We start from the raw sequence: 23,406 nt of genomic DNA on the forward strand, positions 1-23,406 counted from the left end.
TGAGTAAAATGAAATTCCCCATAGACTTCAAAAGCAAACAAAAACAAGCCAGTTTGCTCCTAAAATTGTTGCATGTGGTCTAGTATAATTTGATACTTGGTTTTACATCTTGTACAACATTTGTCAAGTGGGGTTGGTGGAGGATTGGTGCCCCTCCCTGTAAAACAATTAACTCTGAGCCCTTGACCACCCCGTTTGGGATACATGGCGTCTGGCAATGGATGGATGGATGGAAAGTAGTACGTATGCATAGTCTGAATGATTTAGCTAGGACAGAGGCAAGTTCAGGGGAACACTTTTTCAAAACAATTGGCGGAATTCCATCTGGGCCTGGAGCTTTGTTGGTTGGTAAATTGTCTAGGATGGATTTTACGTATCTTGTCTGTATTTTAAGTGGGGCAATTTCGGGAGAATCAAGTTCCAGTACTGAGACATTCTGGCTGGTATCATCTATGGTAGAGTTTCTGGCAAAGGTACTAGCAAAGATATCTGCTTTCCCACATGGGTCATTTGTAATATTGCTGTCTGAAGATTTTAGTGGGGGAATGGAAGATGACTTGTTAAAGTTATTATTGAAAGAATTAAGAGTTGACCAGAATATTCTATTGTCATTAGGGTTGTTATGTAGTTTTGATGCTTGCTTTTGAAGAAAGTTTGATTTAGATAGATTTAATACAGCTTTTGCATGATTTCTAGCAATTTTAAATTGGGAGAGTGATTCAGATGTTTTTGATTTTAAGTAAGAGTTATATGCTAATGACTTTTGGGCTGTTGCTCCGGCACAATTGCCATCAAACCATTTTGGAGAGTTTGATCTTTTAGTGAATTGTTGACTTGGTATGAATAAATCCATACCAGCTAGTATTAAGTCGCAAATGTGGGACTGGGTAGAATTGGGATCACTAGAGAAGAAAGACTGCCATGGAACATCAGCAAGATAATTTCTAAATCCATCCCAGTCTGCCCTGTCAAAGTGTCATCGGGTCACCCTAACAAGTTCAGAATGGGGAGGTGTAGGAGGGTTAACTAATGAGGCTTTGATGAGATTGTGGTCAGAGGATCCAAGTGGTGACAGTACCTCTATCCTGTACTGATCTGGATTATTTGTCAAGAATAAATCCATGAGATGGGCATTATGGTCAGGATTATCAGGTATTCTGGTTGGTTGCTGCACCAACTGGGTGAGATTAAACGATTCCGCAAACAGCTCGCATTCTAGACCAGCATCGTCAGTCCGGGCAGAATGCAATAACCATTCAACATTGTGTATGTTAAAATCACCCAAAATGGTAATTTCATTGCCAAGGGCAAGGTCAAGGTTACTCAACTGAGTGGATATGGAATCAAATACACTGGGTTCCAAAGAAGCATTGGGGGAACGATAAACTACACAGATATAGTTGGTAATGTTTTGGCAATTTAATTTATATAATGAGTAATCAAAACTGGATGAAGTGAAGTTTAAAATAGTGTCAACTGCATATTGGGATTTGATATAACAACAGGTGCCGCCCTTGTTATGAAAGTTTGTAAGGAGATGGTAACCGGGAAAACAAAATGGAGATATATCGGTAGATGGTGAGATTTGTGGTTCTGTGAGGAAAAGGGCCAAAGGGGATATGGACTGAAGGAAAAAACTAACCGAGTTTAAATCTGTGGTAAGGCCGCGGATGTTGGTAAAGTGGTGAAGCAGCTCAAGGATATGAAGGAGTACATGGGGGATGTGCATTTGGTACATGAAATGACGAAGGGGAAAGAATACTCGAGTTTGGGAAAGCAACGAGCATGATTGTGTGCAACACACATTTTAGGAAAAGGGAGAGTAGGTTGATTACATATGAGTCTGGTGGAAACAGCAGTCCAATAGACTATTCCCTGCTCATGAGTGAGGGATGTTAAAGTTATAGGGAGCGAGGAGCGTGTGCAGCTACACAAGTTATTGATATGTGACATGGTGCATACAGAGCAAGTGATGAAAAAGAGGACCAATGCACCTAAGAAGAAAATATGGAAGTTGAAAAACCAAGCTGTAAGGGATGCCTTCTATAACAAGATGAGTAGAGTGGTGGCTGAACGGGGAGACGTTGACAGAAGTGTTAATAACAGTATAGAGCTCTCAAGAACAACCTCCCGAGAGCTACTGATTCAGTGTATAGGTGGACAAGGAGCCAACCAAGACATAAAATAACTTGATGGTGGAATGAGGGTGTAGAAGCTGCAGTTAAGGAGAAAAAAAGTCTTTCCCGGGAATAGAAAAAGGGTGGTAACAAAGAATACTTGGCTGCCAAGCGTAGAGGTTTACAGGGTATCAGTCTCAGAGACTTTTACTTGATAACCTAAAAAGTGTGGAAAGGAAGAATATGATATTTAAGGTGGCAAATCAGATGAAGAAGGGAAAATATGGATATCATAGGTGAGCAGTGTGTGAAGAATAAAGGAAAGGTAGTGGTGAACAGTGGAGATATTAAAGACACCTGGAGAGAGCATTACAACCGGTTGTTGAATAAGGAGTTTCACTGGGACAGGGAAAGTTTGGAGCCAGCAGATCCAGTGTCTGGCCCTTGGCCTTTGACTGACACTGCTACTGTGACCATAGCATTAAGCAGGATGCAGGTGGGGAAGGTAGTATGTGTGTCTGGGTTGCCTGCTGAAATGTTGAAAGGTGTTACAGGAAGGGGGTTGTCACTCACTTGATAAATATGAGTATGTATGAATGTGCTGTCCCAGATGATTGGCTGAAGATTGTATATAACTGTTAAAGTGTATGGGTGGACAAATGATGCCCTGGAAAGAGAAAATTATAGAGGCATAATGTTTTTGGACCAGATGATGAAGGCAATGGGGAAAGTTCTAGAAGATATGATTGGAGAAAGAGTAAATACTGATGAGATGCAGGCAAGAGACCATTAATGCTATATTCAATGTTCAACAGCTTCAGGAGGAGCATATAGTGAAGAAAAGGGATCTGTATTTTGTTTTTGTTGATCTGGAGAAGGCCTTTGACAGAGTCCCCAGAGAGATGGAGAAGTGCGCAATGAGAAAAATTGGGATCGAGGAGTGGCTGGTTAGTGTAGTTATGGCTATGTACAAGTACATGGGTGCTCGCACCCTGGTAAGGGTGAATGAAGATTTGAGTGATGAGTTTTCGTGAATGTTGGTGTGCATCAGGGCTCAGTCTTGAGCCCTCTCACATGACTTCAGAAAAGGACTCCCGTGAAAGATGTTGTATGCCGACGATTTGGTGGGACTGCAGGGAATGAAAGGGAGCCAGAGGAGAGATTTAGGAAGTGGAGAGGTGGTACTGGGCACAAGGGCTTAAGAGTAAATGCAGGTAAAACAAAAGTAATGGTATCTAGGGCTGGTGGTGGTACTGTCAAAGGAGAGAGTGGCCATGTGCGATTTGCCACAAAGGCATGGGAAGTAATTCCATCTTGTGCAGTGTTTGTGATAAGAGGGTGCATAAGAGATGTAGTGGTATTTGAGGTAAACTGTGAGATAATGCTAATTTCATGTGTGCGGTGTGAGCATGTGGAGATGGTAAGGCATGAAAGGGCTGATCCTGCTGGTAAGTCTCTTGAGTGTGTGGAACAGTTTAGTTATCTGGGAGACATGCTATGTGAAGGAGGTGGGTCTGGAGTTAGCTCTGTGGCTAAAGTGAGGAGTGGTTGGAAGAAGTTCAGGGAGCTGTTGCCTCTCCTGACATTGAGTGGGCTCTCCCTCTGTGCAAAGGGATCTTTGTATGCAGCATGTGTTAGGAGTGTGATGCTTTATGGTAATGAGAACTGAGCACTAAAAGAAGAGGATATTCACAGGCTCAAACATACAGAAATGACAATAAGGTGGATGTGCAGTGTATCCCCGAGTGCGAGGCATGGGGGGACTAAGTTTTCGATGTTAGAGTTGAGAGGCAGGATGGGACTGGAGCGTATTGGCGTTGTGATGAGAAGCATAGACTGAGATGGGCTGGGCATGCAGAGAGGATGGGGGATGATAATTGGGCGCAGAAAGTGAGAAGTGTTAACATTAGGGGAGGGGTTGCGAGAGGCAGACCGAAGACCTGGGACGAGGTCACAGAATGTGACCTCAGAGAATGGGACTGAATATGGAAGGTGCCAGAGATTTAGCAGCACAGAAAGCAACCATTAGGTGACCAAGGCCTATGAGGCTATGGCACACCTAATGTCTGACTTGGCTCGTATCTCTGACTGGGTAAAAATAATCTGGTTGTTTTTAATGCATCAAAGACTCAGTTTTTGCACCTATCAGCCCGACAAAATCTTCCACAGGTATACCCACTTATGTTTAATAATACTCAACTTAATCCTGCATCATCCTTGAACATGCTTGGGGTTTCATTTGCTCGGGACTTGCCTTGGAAAGATTATATTACATCTCTTGTAAAATCTGCTTCCAAGCGACTGGGTGTGCTAAGCTGACTCCGTCCCTTCTTTGCCCCTGCACAGTTGTTGACTCTATACAGGGGTTTTATCTGCCCCTGTGTGGAGTACACCTCTCATGTGTGGGGAGGCTCCCCACATACAGCTCTTCTCAATAGGGTGGAGTCAAAGGCTTTTCGTCTCATTAACTCTCCCCTTCTTACTGACTCCCTTCAACCTCTGTCTCTTCACCGCAATGTTGCATCTTTATCTCTTTTCTATCGCTACTTCAATGGTCACTGTTCCTCTGAAGTGTCTGCATGCATTCCTCCACTTCTACGACGGGCGCGTAGCACCCGTCTAGCAGCAAACTCTCACTCCTTTTCTGTCCAACTCTCTAATGCAAGAGTTAACCGTTACTCCCAGTCCTTCATTTATGCAACAGGTCAACTCTGGAACTGTCTCCCTCTGTCTGTATTTCCTGCTTCCTATGATCTCCAGTCTTTCAAACGCAGTGTGTCCAGGCATCTCGAAATGACTGGAACATGAATTTGGCTCTCTCTTGTATTTTGTTTTTCTCTTGGAAGGAACAGTTTTGCAGGCTCATGGCCTTTGGTTCCTGCTTCCTCACATAAAAAAAAAAAAAAAAAAAAACACATGCAAGCATAATGGAACCTTCAAAAATGAAACGAAATGAAATGAAACGAAACAATTATAAAATCTCACTGACAGACCAGGACATTTTCCATCTCTCTTCCCTCCCCCTCTACATTTTTCTCCCACTTTTCTTCTTCCTCTTTCCTCTTTTCCTAACCCCTCTCCTTTTCGTGTTACTTTTATCCCTCTCTCTTATTCATTTTCATGCCATATGTAAAGGTTACAAAAGGAAACAATAAAATTCAGCAAACTAAAAAGAAAACAAAAAATTTGCACCCCTCACCATCTTACCATCTCTGAGACAATGTTTACACAAAGTCCATACAGGCATTTTTGGCCTCTGTGAGGATGTCAGAAGGGATATGTCTTTTACCCCCTCCCCTCTCTCTCTCTCTCTCTTTCATCCTATTACTTCTACCACTCTCTCTTATTTATGTTCGAGTCACATCCAAAGGTTATAAAGGAAAACTATCTATCTATCTATCTATCTATTGCCTGATGCCATAATCCCGTTAGGGGTGGCCATTTGACTCTGAGTTATTTGTTTTACAGGAAGGGGCACTAACCCTCCACCAACCCACTTGATGACACGTAAGGAGCACGTAATTGTTTGGTTATATGGTTACCACCCAGCGTTGTAAATGGTTTCTTGGCTTACAGGAAACCATTAGGCTTGTCACTCAATGTAAAGCCACCTGTAAAGGAAAGAAAAGCAATAAGAAGTGACAGGAAAGATGGGAGAAACAGGAAGAGAGGAGGGCAGGCACAGAAAAAGAATGATAAAGGCTGAGGAAGAAGTAGGCAGCACTACATCAAGTGAGTGGATGATGGTCGCCACCACCTACCACTAATAAAGGAAAACAACAGGGGAAAAAGAGAGTGCACATAAGAAATTTGCATATCTCGCCCTCATCATCTGCTGAGACAATGTTTACAAAAAGCCCATGCAGGCAAAACTGGCCTCTGTGTGGCTGTCAGAAAGGATATGCACTTTTGAGCTCTCTTTCTCTCTCTCTCTCTCTCTCTCTCTCTCTCAATCCAGTAGTGAAGGCGCAAGTGGAATGAAAAATCTTCGTAAATGTGGACCCACTGGGATTATTTCTGAAGACAAGGGTAATGATGATGATGATGATGATAAAAATGGAAAAAGAATCTTTGCATGCTGATCCCATATACTGTGTAAAGAAAAATACCATGTCTCTTTTTGCAATGTTGAAAAATACATGAACTGAACCACAGACCTGTCAAATTGCTGTTGGTCGAATTGTTGGAAGACTGAATCAAGCACAGCACAACACAACAGTTTTCTGGGGAATGTCCCCTATTCTCTAATGCCAAAAGAGTGAATCATCAGTTTTCAATTGGTCAATTATCAGGATGGGACTGTGCTGCACCAATGTTGTTGGCAGAAACCAGCTTGGGTGCATGATAATGAAAGGAGTCGAAAAATGCGTAATAACAGCAGGGGTTGAAAAATGTGTGATAAAAGCAGGTGTTGAAAAATGCATAATAACAGCAGGAGCTGAAAAATGTGTAATAACAGCATAAGTGCAAATTTTTATCTTGCAGTGATAACAAATACCTCTAAAACCAAGTGCACAATAACCAAGGGATCACAGTAATGAGGTTATCCAGTAAAAGTCTCCAAGACACAGATTTTGTCCTGTATACCTCCTTTCTAGCCTGGCAGCCAAGTACAGTATTCCTCTCTGTAACTACCTTCTTTCCATTCCCAGAAGAGTCTTCTTTTCTTCTTAATGTGGCTTCTACACCCTCATCCCACCACCATGTTACTTATGTCTTGGAAGACCCCTTGTCCATACACACAGAGAATCAGTAACTCTCAAGAGATTGTTCTTGAGAGCTCTGTATTGTTCTTAACACTTCCGTCAATAGTTCCCTGTTCAGCCACCACTTTACTCATCTTTCTTCCGAAGGCATCCCTTCCTGCCTGGCTTTTCAACTTTGTCCTGAGAGCATAGGTCCTCTTCTTCACCACCCGCTCCTTCAGCATCATGTCACATATCAATAATTTGTGTTGCTGCACACATTCTTTTCTCCCAATAACTTTAACATCCTTCACAAACCTCCTACCAGCCCTCCTGACCAGGATATAATCAATCTGGCCACTATTTCTCCCAGACTCATACATAATCAACCTACACTCACTTTTCCTAAAATGTGTGCTGTACACAATCATATTCATTACCTTCCCATATTCAAGTATCCTTTCCCCTTCTGTATTTCTCGTACCATATGCCATCCCCCATGTGCCTCTTCATATCCTTGAGCAGCTTCACACACATGACCCTCACCCAAAGATACAATCTCATCATCCCCCATGCCACCAACTACACATATCATGCCATCCCATCCCAGAATCTATCTTTTTCTTCATCATTCAAGCCAGCCTGTGGAGCATACACTGATACTGTATAACTGAAATCATAAGTTTACCAAACAATATTTTCACTGCTATAATCCTTACATTTACTTTCATTTCATTCATGACACATTTCACTCATTTCTCATCAAACAGCACACCCAAAACACCATATCCGTCTACACTTCCCTGTCAAAATTACTTATACCTACCGTCACTCCCACCAATCATCCTAGATGACCCTCCCCTGAACCTGACTTCCTGTATGCAACAGACATCCACTTGCCTCCTACTCAGCATCTCTACTACTTCTCCTGCTTTACTCTTCAAACTAGTCACATTCCATGTTGACACTCTGACCCCTTGGGTGATTTGGTTTCCACATTTGCTTTTACTGCTTTTTCTTCTCATTTTTGTCATAAGTTGGGTAAATAAAGAAGGAGATGGATTACAAGGCCCACTCACCCACGCAGTCCCAAGCCCAAGCCTGGGATCTGGGGCCCATAGCCCACCAGCTCTAGCCAGTGGCTGTGACTGTGACCTCAGGGCACCCTGCTAGGATAGCTACAAAGACACCCTCCAAAGGGGCTTTGGCAGTCTAACTGCCCTGCCTTTATACACCCACTGATAGAGCAGTCTCCTGACATGCCACTCCCAAGTTCAAGACACTCTCTACTGGACAAAAGCAGCAGCCTGGGAACTGCAATATGCTGTACCCTCTGGCACAGATCCAAGCCCCATCACACCCCGGTTCCAAAACTAAGCTGGCAGAGCCCATGCCACACCTTCCCCTCAGGTCCACCACTAGGCAGTGTGAGCAAAAGTATTCTGGGTGTGTACCCTTACTGGCACCAACCCCTGTGACATAGTAGGGTAACCTGTATGGTATGTAAAGCTCATACAGTATATGAGATTGAGAAAAATGTTTGGGAGAGTATGCTGGCTTACTCTCCGTGTTAGTGTCACAGCGATAAAGGCCAGCAAAGGAGGATGGTCAGGATATCCTGATGGCTAGTGATACAGAAACTCCCACTCCCTTTACCACCAGCATTCCTATCCTCCTCAGGAATACTGCCCTGATTGGTTAGTACAGCCTACTCCCTATTTGGGAAGCAGACGTTAACACTTGGTAGAGAATGGGGACACTTTTACCCTGTCACCAATGAACACATGCTGGCTGACAAAATAACCACAATGCCTGGCTAGCTCCTCTTAGCAGCAGCAGCATCTGTCAGAGACCCTAGCTAGTAAATTAAGAAAACAAGAGCAGTGTAGTTTTTGTTACAACCCATTTCCATAATGTACAGATCCTGGATAACAAGGATGGAGGTAAGTAAAACATGAAAGTTTTTTGACCACCTTATTACCTTTAGCCCACAAAACACACCAAGCTAAGATGCATGACTCTGACTAGGAAACTAGTCATATAATGAAACCCACTGCCAACAAAGAAATACAGAATTAAACAGACCATGGTATGTAACATACTGGAAACATAAAAGGAGGCATACAATATGGCAAACCCAACAGGTCACAAGGCCTTGGCAAAAGACATATCAAAAGCAGCCAAAAAGGTACAGTAATCCCTCATTTATCCAGACATGCAGTATCCGGATCTGTTCATTATACGGATACTGGGCCTTGGTTCTGTGAAACCATCATCTGAATTTACTGGCTATTAACCAGACGTAAAAGTCCCCAAGAACTTCAGCCGGCCAGCCAACACGTTAAAACATTCGGAATAATGGCCGCTGGGCTCGAGCCGTGAGCAGGAAATAGGCCGTAACCCATGACCAGTGCTAAAATGTTCGTCTGCCCCTGTCCTGAATGGTCAAAGGCGCGTGCTGGTCCGATCACTCCCAACAAACCTCCAGCACCGGAGTAATACGACTGTAATCTGCAAGCCGAGTCAAAACGTCCATACACATCCTCACTGAATGTCCAAAGTCACACGGCCACCCCGCTAAGTCTTTCCCAATTGCCACCATGCATCGAACACAGACCACAAGCCATAGTACATGCTCGGCGACAGTGGCCATCCGCCTCTCTGCCGAACATCCGAAGTCGCCCAGTCACCTAGTTTTGTTTCCGAATGGCCACTCAGCATCCAACAGACCACAAGTCATGAGTAAATGTACAGTAAAAGCACCCATCCGCTTCGTGGCAGAAGGGTGAAAATACTGCTCACGACCTTGCTTCTCCCCTCCTCCTGTCCCTCCTGGCTACCCCCTCACTCCCTCAGTCCCTCCTTTCCTTTGTGCTGAAAGCACTGACTCGTGAGTTTTTAAATTTTTTTGTGATTTATTAGAATACTATTGGTCATACTGAAATTCCGAAGTGACCACAAGAAAGCTCATGAAATTCTGCATTTAGACTTGTGCTTAACTCTTACAAGGTGCCAGCAGAATTCTGCACTAAGATGGTGGGAAGTTATATGAAGGTAAATTTTACTCCTGAACACTATTTATCCTCAATGCATTTCTGTACTTTTACTCATCAGTTTTCTGTATTTTTATTAACTTGTAGTATAAACACCAGCAAAGATGATGGTATACATTTATACCAATTCAACCAAATTCCGGTGGCATATCTGGCCATGGAACTTTTTGGGGACCTGGGAGCAGTTATCACTGGTGTCAGATAACTGATTTTCCAACTGTCCTGAGGTTGTTGGTTGTTTGCTGTTTATGCATTGTTTCCTTGGTGTTTAGCATTAATATGGATAATCTTATGTGTGTTTTGATGTCTATATATGGCAGATTGATCTGAAAACAGTGCCAAAGTCAGGAGGAGTACTGTACAGTACATACGGTAGTGTACAGTATGTCGGGTGTTTTTTGGTTTTCAATTTTTTTATTTTTTCAGGGTTTTCTTTGTGTTTAGCATTACTTTAGATATTCCTATGTGTGTTTTGATGTCTAAATATGGCAGATTTACCTGGAAACAGTGCCAAAATTAGGAGGGGTACTGTACATACAGCAGTATATTGATAGGGTGTTTTTTGGTTTTCATTTTTTTTTTTTTTTTCATGTTTTTCTTGGTGTTTAGCATTACTTTTTGTGTGGGTTTTGATGTCTACATACAGCAAATTGACCTGAAAACAGTGCCAAAATTAGGAGGGGTTCTGTACATAGTGTACTGGTAGGGTGTTTTTTGTTTTTCATTTTTTTTTTTCTATGGTTTTCTTGGTGTTTAGCATTACTATGGATATACCTATGTGTGTCTTGATGTCTAAATATGGCAGACTGACCTGAAAATAGTGCCAAAATTAGGAGGGGTACTGTACATACAGTAGTGTTTAGGTAGGGTGTTTTTTGGTTTTCAATGTTTTTGCATGGTTTTCTTGATGTTTAGCATTACTCTGGATATTCCTATGTGTGATGCCTAAATATACCTGAATGACCGGAAAACACTACCAAAGTAAGCAGAGGTACTGTGCAAATAGGTTGGGTATAAGTCAGAGGTATGCATAGGGTCTGGGTATAGTAGAGGAACACTGTTCATTATCCAGACATTGCCACTACCCGGACATGCCTTTGGCTCTATTATATCGGATAATTGAGGGATTACAGTATATCATTTAACGGCCAGACCACGTTGAGTACACCGCTTCCCATCCGATCAGCGAAGTTAAGCAACGTTGGGTCTGGTTAGTACTTGGATGGGTGACCGCCGGGGAACACCAGATGCTGTTGGCATCCCTACGTGTCCAGTGGGGTTGGTGGAGGATTAGTGCCCCTCCCTGTAAAACAATTAACTCTAAGCCCGTGGCCACCCCGCTTGGGATACATGGCGTCTGGCAATGAATGAATGAATGAATTTACTAAATACAAATGAGTATAGAATAATGCATGAACACAGAATTCTGCAAGTGAGGGGTCACTGGTAAGACATATGCTTCAGTTGTGATGTGTACGTCATGTGCCTGATATACAGGTCCAAAAATTACAAACAAAAAAATATATAAAAAAATAAACTGACATGCAATACTCCTAACACCTACTCTTAAACTTGAGCAGCTGAATGATGGAGCACTGCAAAAGGCAGCATAACAGCAGAGACTACAAAGAAGAAAAAAAAGCATAGTAGAGGCTACCAGGAGGAGAAAAAAAAGTGGATGTGCAAGAGTACCACCTCAGAGTGATACTCAGGGCACTGAGTATCCTGTAAATGGCAGTAACAGCATCACAGGGCACTCATTTTGAAGAGCAAATGATGCCTAATGTGTCAATACATCTTCCAAATGGTGTCTCTAATAGGACAGCATACAATGAAAAAACAGGTTTTTGTTAAGCCAAAATCCCACTTTTCACTAACAGTGAGTAATCTTGGAGGCACCTGTTGCTGATGACCCTATCCAAGAAAGTATACTTTCCCAGTCCTCCGCACATCACACTGAGCAAGCCTGCTCAAACTGAATCAGTAGCATTTCTCGTTTTCCACTAAAAAATAGAGGTGCCCCATGCACTACGGAGGAAAGCATGGAGTACACATCACAAGAATCTGCATGGAGTGTTCATTTACACAAGAGTAGGCAAGACACTCATAATGCTAAGGGAGGGTCACCACGTCTTCCAAGGCAATCTGACTGGAAATGAGAAGTACTGCAACTGAAATCTGGGATGATTCCTCTCACCACAATTTAAAATTCCTGGGTAGTGTCATAAGTGGCTTGCAATGCCACTGCCTTAATGAGGTCTCCAACTTCACTTGCCTTGAGTGAAGAAGTTTTGGAGGCCTTTTAAATTTTACTTTCTCTCTCTACCTTCAGCATGGTCTACAACCTAAATAAGCTCACCGAAAGGTAATCTTCAGTTTTGAAATTCCTACTGATATGATGTACATAAAGAAATAAGAAAATGGGGTAAAAAGAAATTCCTTTGTTTATCCTTCCTCCATTCATTATCTAATATATACATACATATATATATATATATATATATATATATATATATATATATATATATATATATATATATGAATGGTTACACAGCTACTCTAGACAGATAAGAGAAAGTCGTGCAATATTTAGTGGCTGACTCACCTGTGTGGAAAAAGGCTTGCCCAAGTGTCATCTCCAAGAACAGTAATCTGCTTCCCATTCCTCACCAACTGATCTATAATGTTGTCCTCAGTAATCTCTTCACTGCAACAACATAACAATAATCTCATTACAATACAACCTAAAGGACCTGAAATCTGGTACATGATTCATAATATTTATGTGGTAATTTGCATAGCAGAAAGAATTGGAACACTACAAGAGCAAAGGAGAAGGAAGAGGAAGTTGCCTAGAGATATATCTGTGATAGCCAGCCTGCCAAATGAAACTAAGGAAGAAAAACGCTCTATGGAAAAATCATCATCATCATCATCATAGTTGTTGCTGTTGTTGTTGTCAACATCCTGACAACAACAACAACAACAATAATGACACTGGAGATAATGGTGGTGATGATGATGTAAAGATGATGACAATGACTCATGATGATGACAACAAGATTTAAAGATTTGTCCATTTGTGTGTCAGACTTTTACCTCTTCCGTGCATTAAGATACAGTACTTAGGCCACTGTGCTTACAAATAATTATGTCAAAGGACATTAACAGTACACAGAGGATGGCTTAAGCTGACTGCAGCTGTTTCATGTTTTGGGAAGATTCAAGCACAATACAGTAAAAGTCCTCTAATCCAACCACCAATAATCCAAAAATCCCAATACTTCGAATTTTTCAAGGCGAAATTACTTGAAATTTTCTGGGCATTTTCTTAATTTTTCTGGGCTTTATCTAAGGATTTACCTGGCTTGGAATTGCCCTTGGACTTGGATGTACCTGCCTGCAACTATTCATCTATACTTCTATGCATTTCCGGTGATAAAAACAATAACCCATATCATTTTAAGTGTTTAATTAATAATCATTTGCACACATGATCACTAATTTCTGCTCAGGGGAACCCCCATTCTATCCCATATATATCCAGGGAAGGCAGGAGGCCAGGATGAAACAAGTTCCACCTGCCTCTACCCCAGCTCCCAACCCTCCCCCATACCCCTACTCTACCCAACCCCCCTCTCGTCCTTCTTAACTGGCAGTCACACCTCTAGCTAACTTCATACTTTAAACTCATAGGCACATTACTAATATATAAACACAGAACACTAGGATATGTAAAAAGTATATAACTATGAACACACTGCAGCAAGAAATTATTGTGTTATAACACTGACAAATAAAACAAAAATTCTAATAACTGCCATCCGCATTGGGTGCTTACTGCATGTGTGTGCTTCTGTGCAATCATGTCTGTGTCCTTGTGTTTGGGTGTGTCTATGTCTGCGTGTTTTGGTGTGTGTGTGTGTGTGTGTATGTGTGTGTGTGTGTGCATTTACCTAGTTGTATTTGCCTCATTGTGATATACAGGAAATGAGCTACGTTCGTGGGGTCCTGTCTCTTTTTCTCGTTACATCAAATTTTTCTTTGAACTCGTTTAAGTTTTTAGAATGGACGATCTCTTTGTCCAGCCTGTTCCACAGCTCTATGCATCTATATGGAAAGCTATATGTCTTGATATCCTTCAAACAACTTGGCTTTTTCAGTTTCATTCCATGTCCTCTTGTTCCTCTCTCATCCCATACAAACAGATCATTTTTATCAAATTTATCTATTCCCATCATGGCCCTGAACACTGCAATCATGTCGCCCCTTTCTCTCCTTTATTTTAGTGTAGGCAGGTCCAACTTTTCTAGCCTCTCTCCGTAAGACAGATCTGCCAGGCTGGGGACCATCTTGGCTGCTGTTCTTTGTATTCTCTCGATCTTATTTATGTCTTTCTTCTTATGTGGGGACCACACTACTGCTGCATATTCTAACCTGGGGTGGGTCATGGCCACTATCAATTTTTTCATAATTTCCTCATCCATGTAATGGAATGCCACTCGTATGTTAGAAAGCATACAATGAATGGATGAGAAATAGGGGCGTGGAAGAAGTTGAGAGGCGGAAGAGAGAGTTATATGTAGAAAGAAAGAGAGGTGAAAAGATTAGTAAGAGAGAGTAAGAAGAGAGTGGATGAGGAATTTCGAAGGAATTTGAGTGTAATGTGGAAGGACTGTAAGAAAATGTTCTGGAAAGAGGTGAAAAGAGTAAGACAGGGAGGAAGTGAAGTTCGCAGGGGAGTGAAAGATAAAAATGTTTTTTTTTTTTTTTTTTTTTTTTTTTTTTTTTTTTTTTTTTTAATGACAGTTCCCTCCAAGAGAAAAACAAAATACAATATAGAGTCAAATTCAAGATCCGATCATTTTGAGATGCCTGGACACACTGCGTTTGAAAGACTGGAGATCATAGGCAGCAGGAAATACAGACAGAGGGAGACAGTTCCAGAGTTGACCTGTTGCATAAATGAAAGACTGGGAGTAACGGTTAATTCTTGCATTAGAGAGTTGGACAGAAAAAGGATGAGAGTCTGCTGCCAGACGGGTGCTACGCGCCCGTCGTAGAGGTGGAGGAATGCAAGCAGACAGTTCAGAGAAGCAGTGACCATTAAAGTAGCGATAGAAAAGAGATAAAGATGCAACAGTGCGGCGAAGAGACAGAGGTTGAAGGGAGTCAGTAAGAGGAGGAGAGTTAATGAGACGAAAAGCCTTTGACTCCACCCTATTGAGAAGAGCTGTATGAGGGGAGCCTCCCCACACATGAGAGTTGTACTCCACACAGGGGCGGATAAAACCCCTGTATCGAGTCAACAATTGCGCAGGGGTAAAGAAAGAGCGGAGTCGGATTAGCACACCCAATCTCTTGGAAGCAGATTTTACAAGAGATGTAATATGATCTTTCCAAGATAAGTCCCGAGTAAATGAAACCCCAAGCATGTTCAAGGATGATGTAGGATTAAGCTGAATATTATTAAACATTAGTGGGTATACCTGTGGAAAATTTTGTCGGGTTGAAAGGTGTAAGAACTGAGTCTTAGATGCATTAAAGACAACCATATTATTTTTACCCCAGTCAGAGATACGAGCCAAGTCAGACATTAGGTGTGCCATAGCCTCATCCCTTGTTTGTTGAAGTAACTGTTGAGATGGGCGTTGCGGGAACCGAATGGAAAGGTGAAGGTGGAGTCATCAGCGTATGAGTGGATAGGGTTAGATGTACAGCTTAGAAGATCACTGATGAATAAAAGGAAGAGAGTTGGTGATAGGACAGAGCCCTGAGGAACACCACTGTTGATAGATCTAGGAGAAGAACGATGGCCGTCTATAACAGCGGCTATAGAACGACCAGAAAGGAAGCTAGTGATGAAGGCACAGATAGAAGGATAGAAACCATAGGAGGGCAGTTTGGAAATTAAAGATTTATGCCACACTCGATCGAAAGCCTTTGAGATGTCAAGTGCAATGGCAAAGCTTTCGCCAAAGTCCCGAAAGGAGGATGACCAGGAGTCTGAAAGGTAGGTGAGAAGATCGCCAGTGGAGCGTCCCTGACGGAACCCATACTGACGATCGGACAGAAGGTTGTGATAGGAAAGATGCCTTAAAATTTTTCTATTAAGAATTGACTCGAAAACTTTTGAAATACAGGACGTTAAAGCAATTGGACGATAGTTGGAGGGTTGGGAGTGGTCACCCTTCTCTGGGACTGGCTGAATGAGAGCAAACTTCCAGCAAGAAGGAAAGGTACAAGTTGACAGACAAAGACGAAAGAGTTTGCCTAGGCAGGGTGTCAGCACAGAAGCACAGTTCTTGAGAACAGGAGGGACCCCATCAGGCCCATATGCCTTGTTAGTACTGAGGCCAGTGATGGCAGAAAATACATCAACTGAAGAAATTTTAATGTCAGCCATGAGGAAGTCAGAGGGGGGAAGTGATGGAGGAACAGCACCGGAATCATCTAAGGTAGAATTGGAGGAGACTACTAGCGGAGAAGGGAGAAAAAGTGAGCAGATGGAGAGAACACTTTAAGGAATTGTTAAACATAGAGGATGGAAGTAATGCGAGTATAAGTGGCTGGGGAATGGCTGGGAGAAGGAGGGAGGTGAGAAGACAGGAAGAAATCAGTAGGATAGAAGTTGTGGAAGCAATGAAGAAAGTTAAATTGGGGAAAGCCCCAGGAATTGATGCAGTGTGTGGTGAAATGCTGAAGCATGGGGGAGAGATAGTAGTAGAATGGATGTGGAAGATGTGCAGATTGGTCTGGGAGGAAGGTAGAGCCCCGGAGGATTAGAAGTCAGGTATAATTATTCCCTTGCACAAAGGAAAAGGGGAAAAAGAAGTGTGTGGTAATCATAGGGGCATTTATCTTCTTAGTATAATAGGAAAAGTGTATGGTAGGATACTTATAGACAGAGTTAGAGAAAGAACACAGGAAATAGTTGGAGAAGAACAGGGAGGCTTTAGGAAGGGAAGAGGTTGTGTAGATCAGATATTCATTCTTAGATCTTTAGTGGAAAAGTTTCTAGAGAAGGGAAAGAAGTTGTATGCGGCTTTCATGGATTTGGAGAAAGCATATGACAGGGTGGATAGACAAGGATTGTGGAAAGTGTTAAGAATATATGGAGTAGATGGGAAGTTGCTGAATGCAGTGAAGAGTATGTACTGCAGTGCGTGTGGATGGTGAACGAAGTGAATTTTTCTCTTTGAAAGTTGGGTTGAAACAGGGATGTGTCATGTCTCCATGGTTGTTCAATCTGTACATGGATGGGGTAATAAAAAAGGTACAAGGTGGGGTAGTGGATGTTGGAGTAGCCCTGGTGAGAGAGGATAGTGTTTGGAAACTCCCTGTACTGTTGTTTGCAGATGATACTGTGTTGTTGAGTGAAGACGAAGGGGAGCTGCAAGGCTTGGTGGATGAGTTTGGGAGAGTGTGTAAGAAACGGAATCTAACGGTGAATGTAGGGAAGAGTAAAGTGATGGTCTTTGAGATAGGTGAAGTCAGTGAATGTACAGCGAGGTTGGATGGTGAGGAATTGGAAAATGTGAGTACGTTTAAGTACTTAGGTAGTGTGATGAGTAAGGATGGAAGTTTGGAGGGTGAAGTGCTTGAAAGGGTACAGCAGGGAAGAAAGGCTGCTGGTTCTTTGAAAGCAGTGATAAGAAACAGGGAAGTGAGCATGGAAGTGAAAAAGTTACTACATGAGAGTATTGTGATACCAACTCTAACGTATGGAAGTGAAGCTTGGACGTTGTTGGAAGGACACAAGTCAAGAGTGAGAGCAGTGGAAATGAGTTATTTAAGAGGAGCCTGTGGAGTCACATGGAGAGACAGGCTGACGAATGAGGATATAAAGGAGCATTGTGGTGTGGATGTGGATGTGATAGGAAGCATTATGAGGAACAAACTGAGGTGGTTTGGCCATGTGGAGAGGATGGAGGGTGAAAGACTGATGAAGAGAGTGTATGTGAGTGAGGTGGAGGGGGGAAGAGGGAGGGGGAGGCCGAGGATGAGATGGAGGGATGAGGTGGAGAGGTATATGAGAGAGGGGGGGGGGTGAGTTGGGAGCAGGTCAGTGAAATGGCGGGGGACAGGGCGACTTGGAGGCAATTTGTTTGTGGCCACCCCAAACGGGATTGAGGCGTCTTTTTTTTTTTTTTTTTTTTTTTTTTTTTATGTGTCTGACTCTGGGCATAGGCTTCACAGCCTGCTATCAAGGCCCAGCAGTCCTCCTACATACCAAACGCCTCTACATGTCACCTCTTCGGCGCTAACACCCACCGTCCATATTGAATACATGCTAGGGCTGTCTCATACAGGACTGGTGTATTGGTATTAGCGGGGGTACTTTTACGACATGCCGGCGGGTCTTCTGGTAGATCAGTAAAGCCTGATTTAATGAAATTCAAATCCTTAAACTGTTCCCTGCCCCAGCCGGGATTCGAACCTGGGTCCGTTAGGACTGCAGGCCACCTCTCTACCGATTGAGCCACCGCCTCCCCCAAAATGGCCACTAAGATTTTTAGGTCGAACTCGAGACACCTTTGTTAGAATCTCACTCTGCTCCACCGTACTTCACCTTGACAATAGATAGATAGATAGACATGTTATATATTTAGTTTATGTATTTCTCTCTCTCTCTCTCTCTCTCTCTATACAGTATATTCATATATACACATACAGTATATACAGTATGTATTATATAGTATTATATAGTATATATATATATATATATATATATATATATATATATATCTATCTATCTATCTATCTATCTATTGCCAGACGCCTCAATCCCGTTTGGGGTGGCCACAAACAAATCGCCTCCAAGTCGCCCTGTCCCCCGCCATTTCACTGCCCTGCTCCCAACTCAGACCCCCCTCTCTCATATACCTCTCCACCCCATCCCTCCATCTCATCCTCGGCCTCCCCCTCCCTCTTCCCCCCTCCACCTCACTCACATACACTCTCTTCGTCAGTCTCTCACCCTCCATCCTCTCCACATGGCCAAACCACCTCAGTGTGTTCCTCATAACGCTTCCTATCACATCCACATCCACACCACAACGCTCCTTTATATCCTCATTCGTCAGCCTGTCTCTCCACGTGACTCCACAGGCTCCTCTTAAATAACTCATTTCCACTGCTCTCACTCTTGACTTGTGTCCTTCCAACAATGTCCAAGCTTCACTTCCGTACGTTAGAGTTGGTATCACAATACTGTCATGTAGTAACTTTTTCACTTCCATGCTCACTTCCCTGTTTCTTATCACTGCTTTCAAGGAACCAGCAACCTTTCTTCCCTGCTGTACCCTTTCAAGCACTTCACCCTCCAAACCTCCATCCTTACTCATCACACTACCCAAATACTTAAACGTACTCACATTTTCCAATTCCTCACCATCTAACCTCGCTGTACATTCACTAACTTCACCTCTCTCAAAGACCATCACTTTACTCTTCCCTACATTCACCTTTAGGTTCTGTTTCTTACACACTCTCTCAAACTCATCCACCAAGCCTTGCAGCTCCCCTTCGTCTTCACTCAACAACACAGTATCATCTGCAAACAACAGTACAGGGAGTTTCCAAACAGTATCCTCTCTCACCAGGGCCACTCCAACATCCACTACCCTACCTTGTACCTCTTTTATTACCCCATCCATGTACAGATTGAACAACCATGGAGACATGACACATCCCTGCTTCAAACCAACTTTCAAAGAGAAAAATTCACTTAGTTCACCACCATATATATATATATATATATATATATATATATTATAATGGTACAGTCAATCCTCTTAAATTGCGGTAATTTGGGTCTGGAGCACTGCCCTGATTTATGAATAATAACTCTTATGTGAAAAATTAATTTGGGTCAGGACTTCGGCCAACCTGCCCCCACAGCACCCTACCTACACCTATCTAGGAACCATCAAACACAAACATACAAATTTAGGAATATTCAGTGCATGTATTAAATAGAAACAAGCAATGTTAAGGGATCTTATCTTAATCCTATGATGAAATTGCTTAAGTGAATGGAGTGGGGTGATGTTGGAAAGAACTTAGAACCTCTTAGCATGTGGTGGGGGTGCTCCCTCACGCTGCTCTCCCATCTCCAGCTCCTCTGCCTCCCTCAGGAAGCCCTCAAATTCTGCCTCAGAGATGTCAGATGCTATGTCATCCATGTTCTGTGTGTGAAGGGCCAGGCTGTGGTTCATGCTCAGCTTCTGCCCTTACCCCAGCAAAATAGTGGGTGGTGAGTTCCTGATGTCTCTCATTAACTCTGTGATTATGCAAGTCCTTGTAAAAATGCACAGCTTTTTCTAGGTAACCTATACTCTCACTACACCTTTCCTCATCACGTTCAATGGATTTCACAATCTCCTTGGCCAAGTCTATGTAAACAAGCAAATCACTGAGCTCCTTTACAGAAGGCCTGCCACATTCCTGCACATTCACTTCACTCACTTCACAGTTGGTCTGCCTTTCCAAGTGCTCGTAGTCTTCTATAACGGCCTTGTTCTTCCCAAACTCTTTCGCCAGCTTTGAAAACTTCTCTCTCTTCTCAACACAACAAATGAGCTCCAAACGTTGACTGTGCGACAATGGCGGCAGCTTCTTGATGCTATACTGCTTAGAGCGCTTCATCGAGGGGTCGGGAGGGGCCATGGCAAGTAGGAGGCGGGGGGACGTTGCACAAAAAAGGCAGGTAGCTCTCGTACTTCATGGTGACGGTCTGTGGTGTGCGGACTGGTGGGACAAGAACAACAACATGGCGGCATTAGTATGCACACTTGCCACTAGGGATGCGCGGTGATTGGTTGTTGGGTCGCGATTTTCAGTCTGAATATCGCGGTTTACGGTTCTCCTTGGAAAATGCCCACTTGGGTGCATAGGTCTGCAATTTTTGTGACTTAACAGTGATTTAGGGTTGCCGGCAGTCTGACGGCCACGTACCCTGGGGGTAGGGGGGTTTCAAGAATACTCCCCCAGTATCCCTGCTTGTCGTACGAGGCGACTAAAAGGGTTGGTGGTGGGTTAGTGCCTCACCCCGTAAAAAGAACTAACTAAAAAAGCAAATAAAGCGCCTCGGACCCGGACGGACCATACGTTGACGACTAAGGAACGGACAAAGGACATTCTGAGGGTAGGAACATGGAATGTGAGAGGAGTGAATGATGAAGTGAAAGAGAGAGAGATTGTCCAGGTGCTTGAGGATGCAAAAGTGGATATATGTGGATTGACTGAAACTAAATGGATAGGTGAAAGGATGAGAGAATGGGAATACGGTGTAGGTATATGTGCGGGAGTCAGTGAGAATGAGAGGGCAAGAGAGGGAGTATGTCTGATGATAAGCAAGAAGTGGAAGGAGAATATAAGAGAATATGGAACAGTGGGTGCAAGGATTGTATGGGTGAGGATGAAAGTAGGTATACAAGCATGGGCGATTGTATGTGTGTATGCTCCAACAGAGGATCGAGTGGCAAGAGTGAAAGATGAGTTTTGGGCGAGAGTAGAAGCATGTATGGACAAGTTTGAGAGGAGCGAGAGAGTGCTGTTGATTGGAGACATGAATGGCAAAGTTGGGAATGTATGAGTGGATGGAGTGGTTGGTCAGTGGGGTGTGCCAGCTGAAGTAGATGGGAATGGTAGTGCTTTGGTGGACATCTGTGCTGGTAAGGGATTGGCAATAGCCAACACCTACTTTCGTCATAAGATGATCCACTGGTATACATGGAGAGTAATGAGGGGGATGGATGGTGAACTTGTCGAACGAAAGGCAATGATAGACTACGTGTGTGTGGATGAGCGAATGAGAAGACAAGTGTTGGATGCAAGGGTGCGGAGAGGGTGGGGGAATGGAGTCTCGGACCATCACTTAGTGATGGCCAAGGTAGAGCTGCAAAGAAAGTGGTTGAGGAGACGAAGGGGAAGACAGGAGGAAGCAACTCCTGTGAGATGAGTGGAGAAATTGCAAGATAGTGAGAAAATGACAGAGTATAAGAGCATAGTGGAAGAAAGATTGGGAAGGTATGAGCTAGAGCAGATGGAAGGGGTGGAAGACGTATGTAAGATATTCACGGAAGAGGTAGGTGCAGCATGTGAGGCGGTTTGTGGAGTGAGGAGGAGATGCAAGGGTGTGCAAGGGACAGCATGGTGGAATGATGAGGTGAAACGAGCTGTGGAACAAAAGAAGAAGGCATATGGTGAATGGTTGGTGAGTAGAGGTAGGGGAGAAGATGAGAGAGAGAAGAGAGAGGTATATGTGAGCAGGAGAAGGGAGGTTAAGAGACTGGTGAAGGAGAGTAAGAAAAAAGTGGATGAAGAGTTTGGGAGGAATCTGAGTGTGAAATGGAGGGAGAGTAAGAAATTGTTTTGGAAGGAGGTAAAGAAAGTAAGGCACTGTGAAAGGGGAAATAGTAGGGGAGTGAAAGATAGGAATAATAGATTGTTGGTGGAGAAGAGAGAGAAATTGAGGAGATGGAAGGAGCACTTTGAGGATTTGTTGAATGTAGAGAGTGAAAGCAGTGTGAGTATAAGTGGTTGGGGAATGGCTGGGAGAAGAAGAGATGAGAGGAGGGAGGAAGAGATCAGTAGGTCGGAAGTAATGGAAGCGATGAAGAAGATTAAGCTGGGAAAGGCCCCAGGAATTGATGGAGTGTGTGGTGAAATGCTTAGGTATGCGGGTGAGATTGTTGTGGAGTGGATATGGAAGTTGTGTAGATTGGCTTGGGAAGAGGTAAGGGTTCCAGAGGACTGGAAATCAGGTATAATTGTTCCTCTGTACAAAGGAAAAGGGGAGAGAGAAGTATGTGGTAACCATAGGGGTTTTTGCCTTCTTAGTGTGACTGGTAAAATATATGGTAAAATACTCATTGATAGGGTTAGCCATATGACAGAGGAGCTAGTTGGAGAAGAACAAGGGGGATTTAGGAAGGGAAAAGGGTGTGTAGATCAGATATTTGTTCTAAGATGTTTAGTGGAGAAGTATCTAGAGAAGGGAAGGAAAGTGTATGCTGCCTTCATGGACTTGGAGAAAGCTTATGACAGAATAGATAGGCAAGGTATGTGGAAGGTATTAAGAATATATGGAGTGGAGGGGAAATTGTTGAGTGCTGTGAAGAGTATGTACGAGGGAGCTAGGGCTACGGTGCGAGTGGATGGTGAGCTGAGTGAGTTCTTTGATCTCAATGTGGGACTGAAACAGGGGTGTGTGATGTCTCCATGGCTGTTTAATATATATATATGGATGGGGTTGTAAAGGAGGTGCAAGGTAGGGCAGTGGATGTGGAGGTGGCCCTAATGAATGAGGGTGAGATTTGGAAGCTTCCGGTGTTGCTGTTTGCTGATGATACAGTATTGTTGAGTGAAGATGAATGGGAGTTGCAAGGTTTGGTGAATGAATTTGGGACAGTGTGTAGGAGGAGGAAGCTGAAAGTTAATGTAAACAAAAGTAAAGTTATGGTGTTTGAGAGGAATGAAGTCACAGTGTGTGCAGTGAGGTTGGATGGTGAGGATATGGAGAATGTGAGTGCATTCAAGTACTTG

At 43.2% G+C, this 23,406-nt stretch overlaps 1 protein-coding gene and 1 non-coding gene across 2 annotated transcripts in view; one reads left to right on the forward strand and one right to left on the reverse strand.

Annotated features, from left to right (window-relative positions):
* Nucleotides 1-23,406, reverse strand: part of PIG-O (phosphatidylinositol glycan anchor biosynthesis class O) — a 174,252-nt gene that overhangs the window by 116,330 nt on the left and 34,516 nt on the right. The window contains exon 2 of the mRNA XM_080283570.1: nt 12,461-12,562. Within this exon, the coding sequence (XP_080139696.1) occupies nt 12,461-12,562 (102 nt within the window). The remainder of the gene's footprint in view (nt 1-12,460; nt 12,563-23,406) is intronic.
* On the forward strand, nt 10,996-11,114 carry LOC145414318 (5S ribosomal RNA). The gene has a single exon (XR_013899856.1). It is a non-coding gene; the product is annotated as a 5S ribosomal RNA (ribosomal RNA).

Source organism: Coenobita brevimanus, chromosome 98 (genome assembly GCF_032717465.1).
Source record: "Coenobita brevimanus isolate Jiangsu-jjx chromosome 98, ASM3271746v2, whole genome shotgun sequence".
Taxonomy (NCBI): domain Eukaryota; kingdom Metazoa; phylum Arthropoda; class Malacostraca; order Decapoda; family Coenobitidae; genus Coenobita; species Coenobita brevimanus.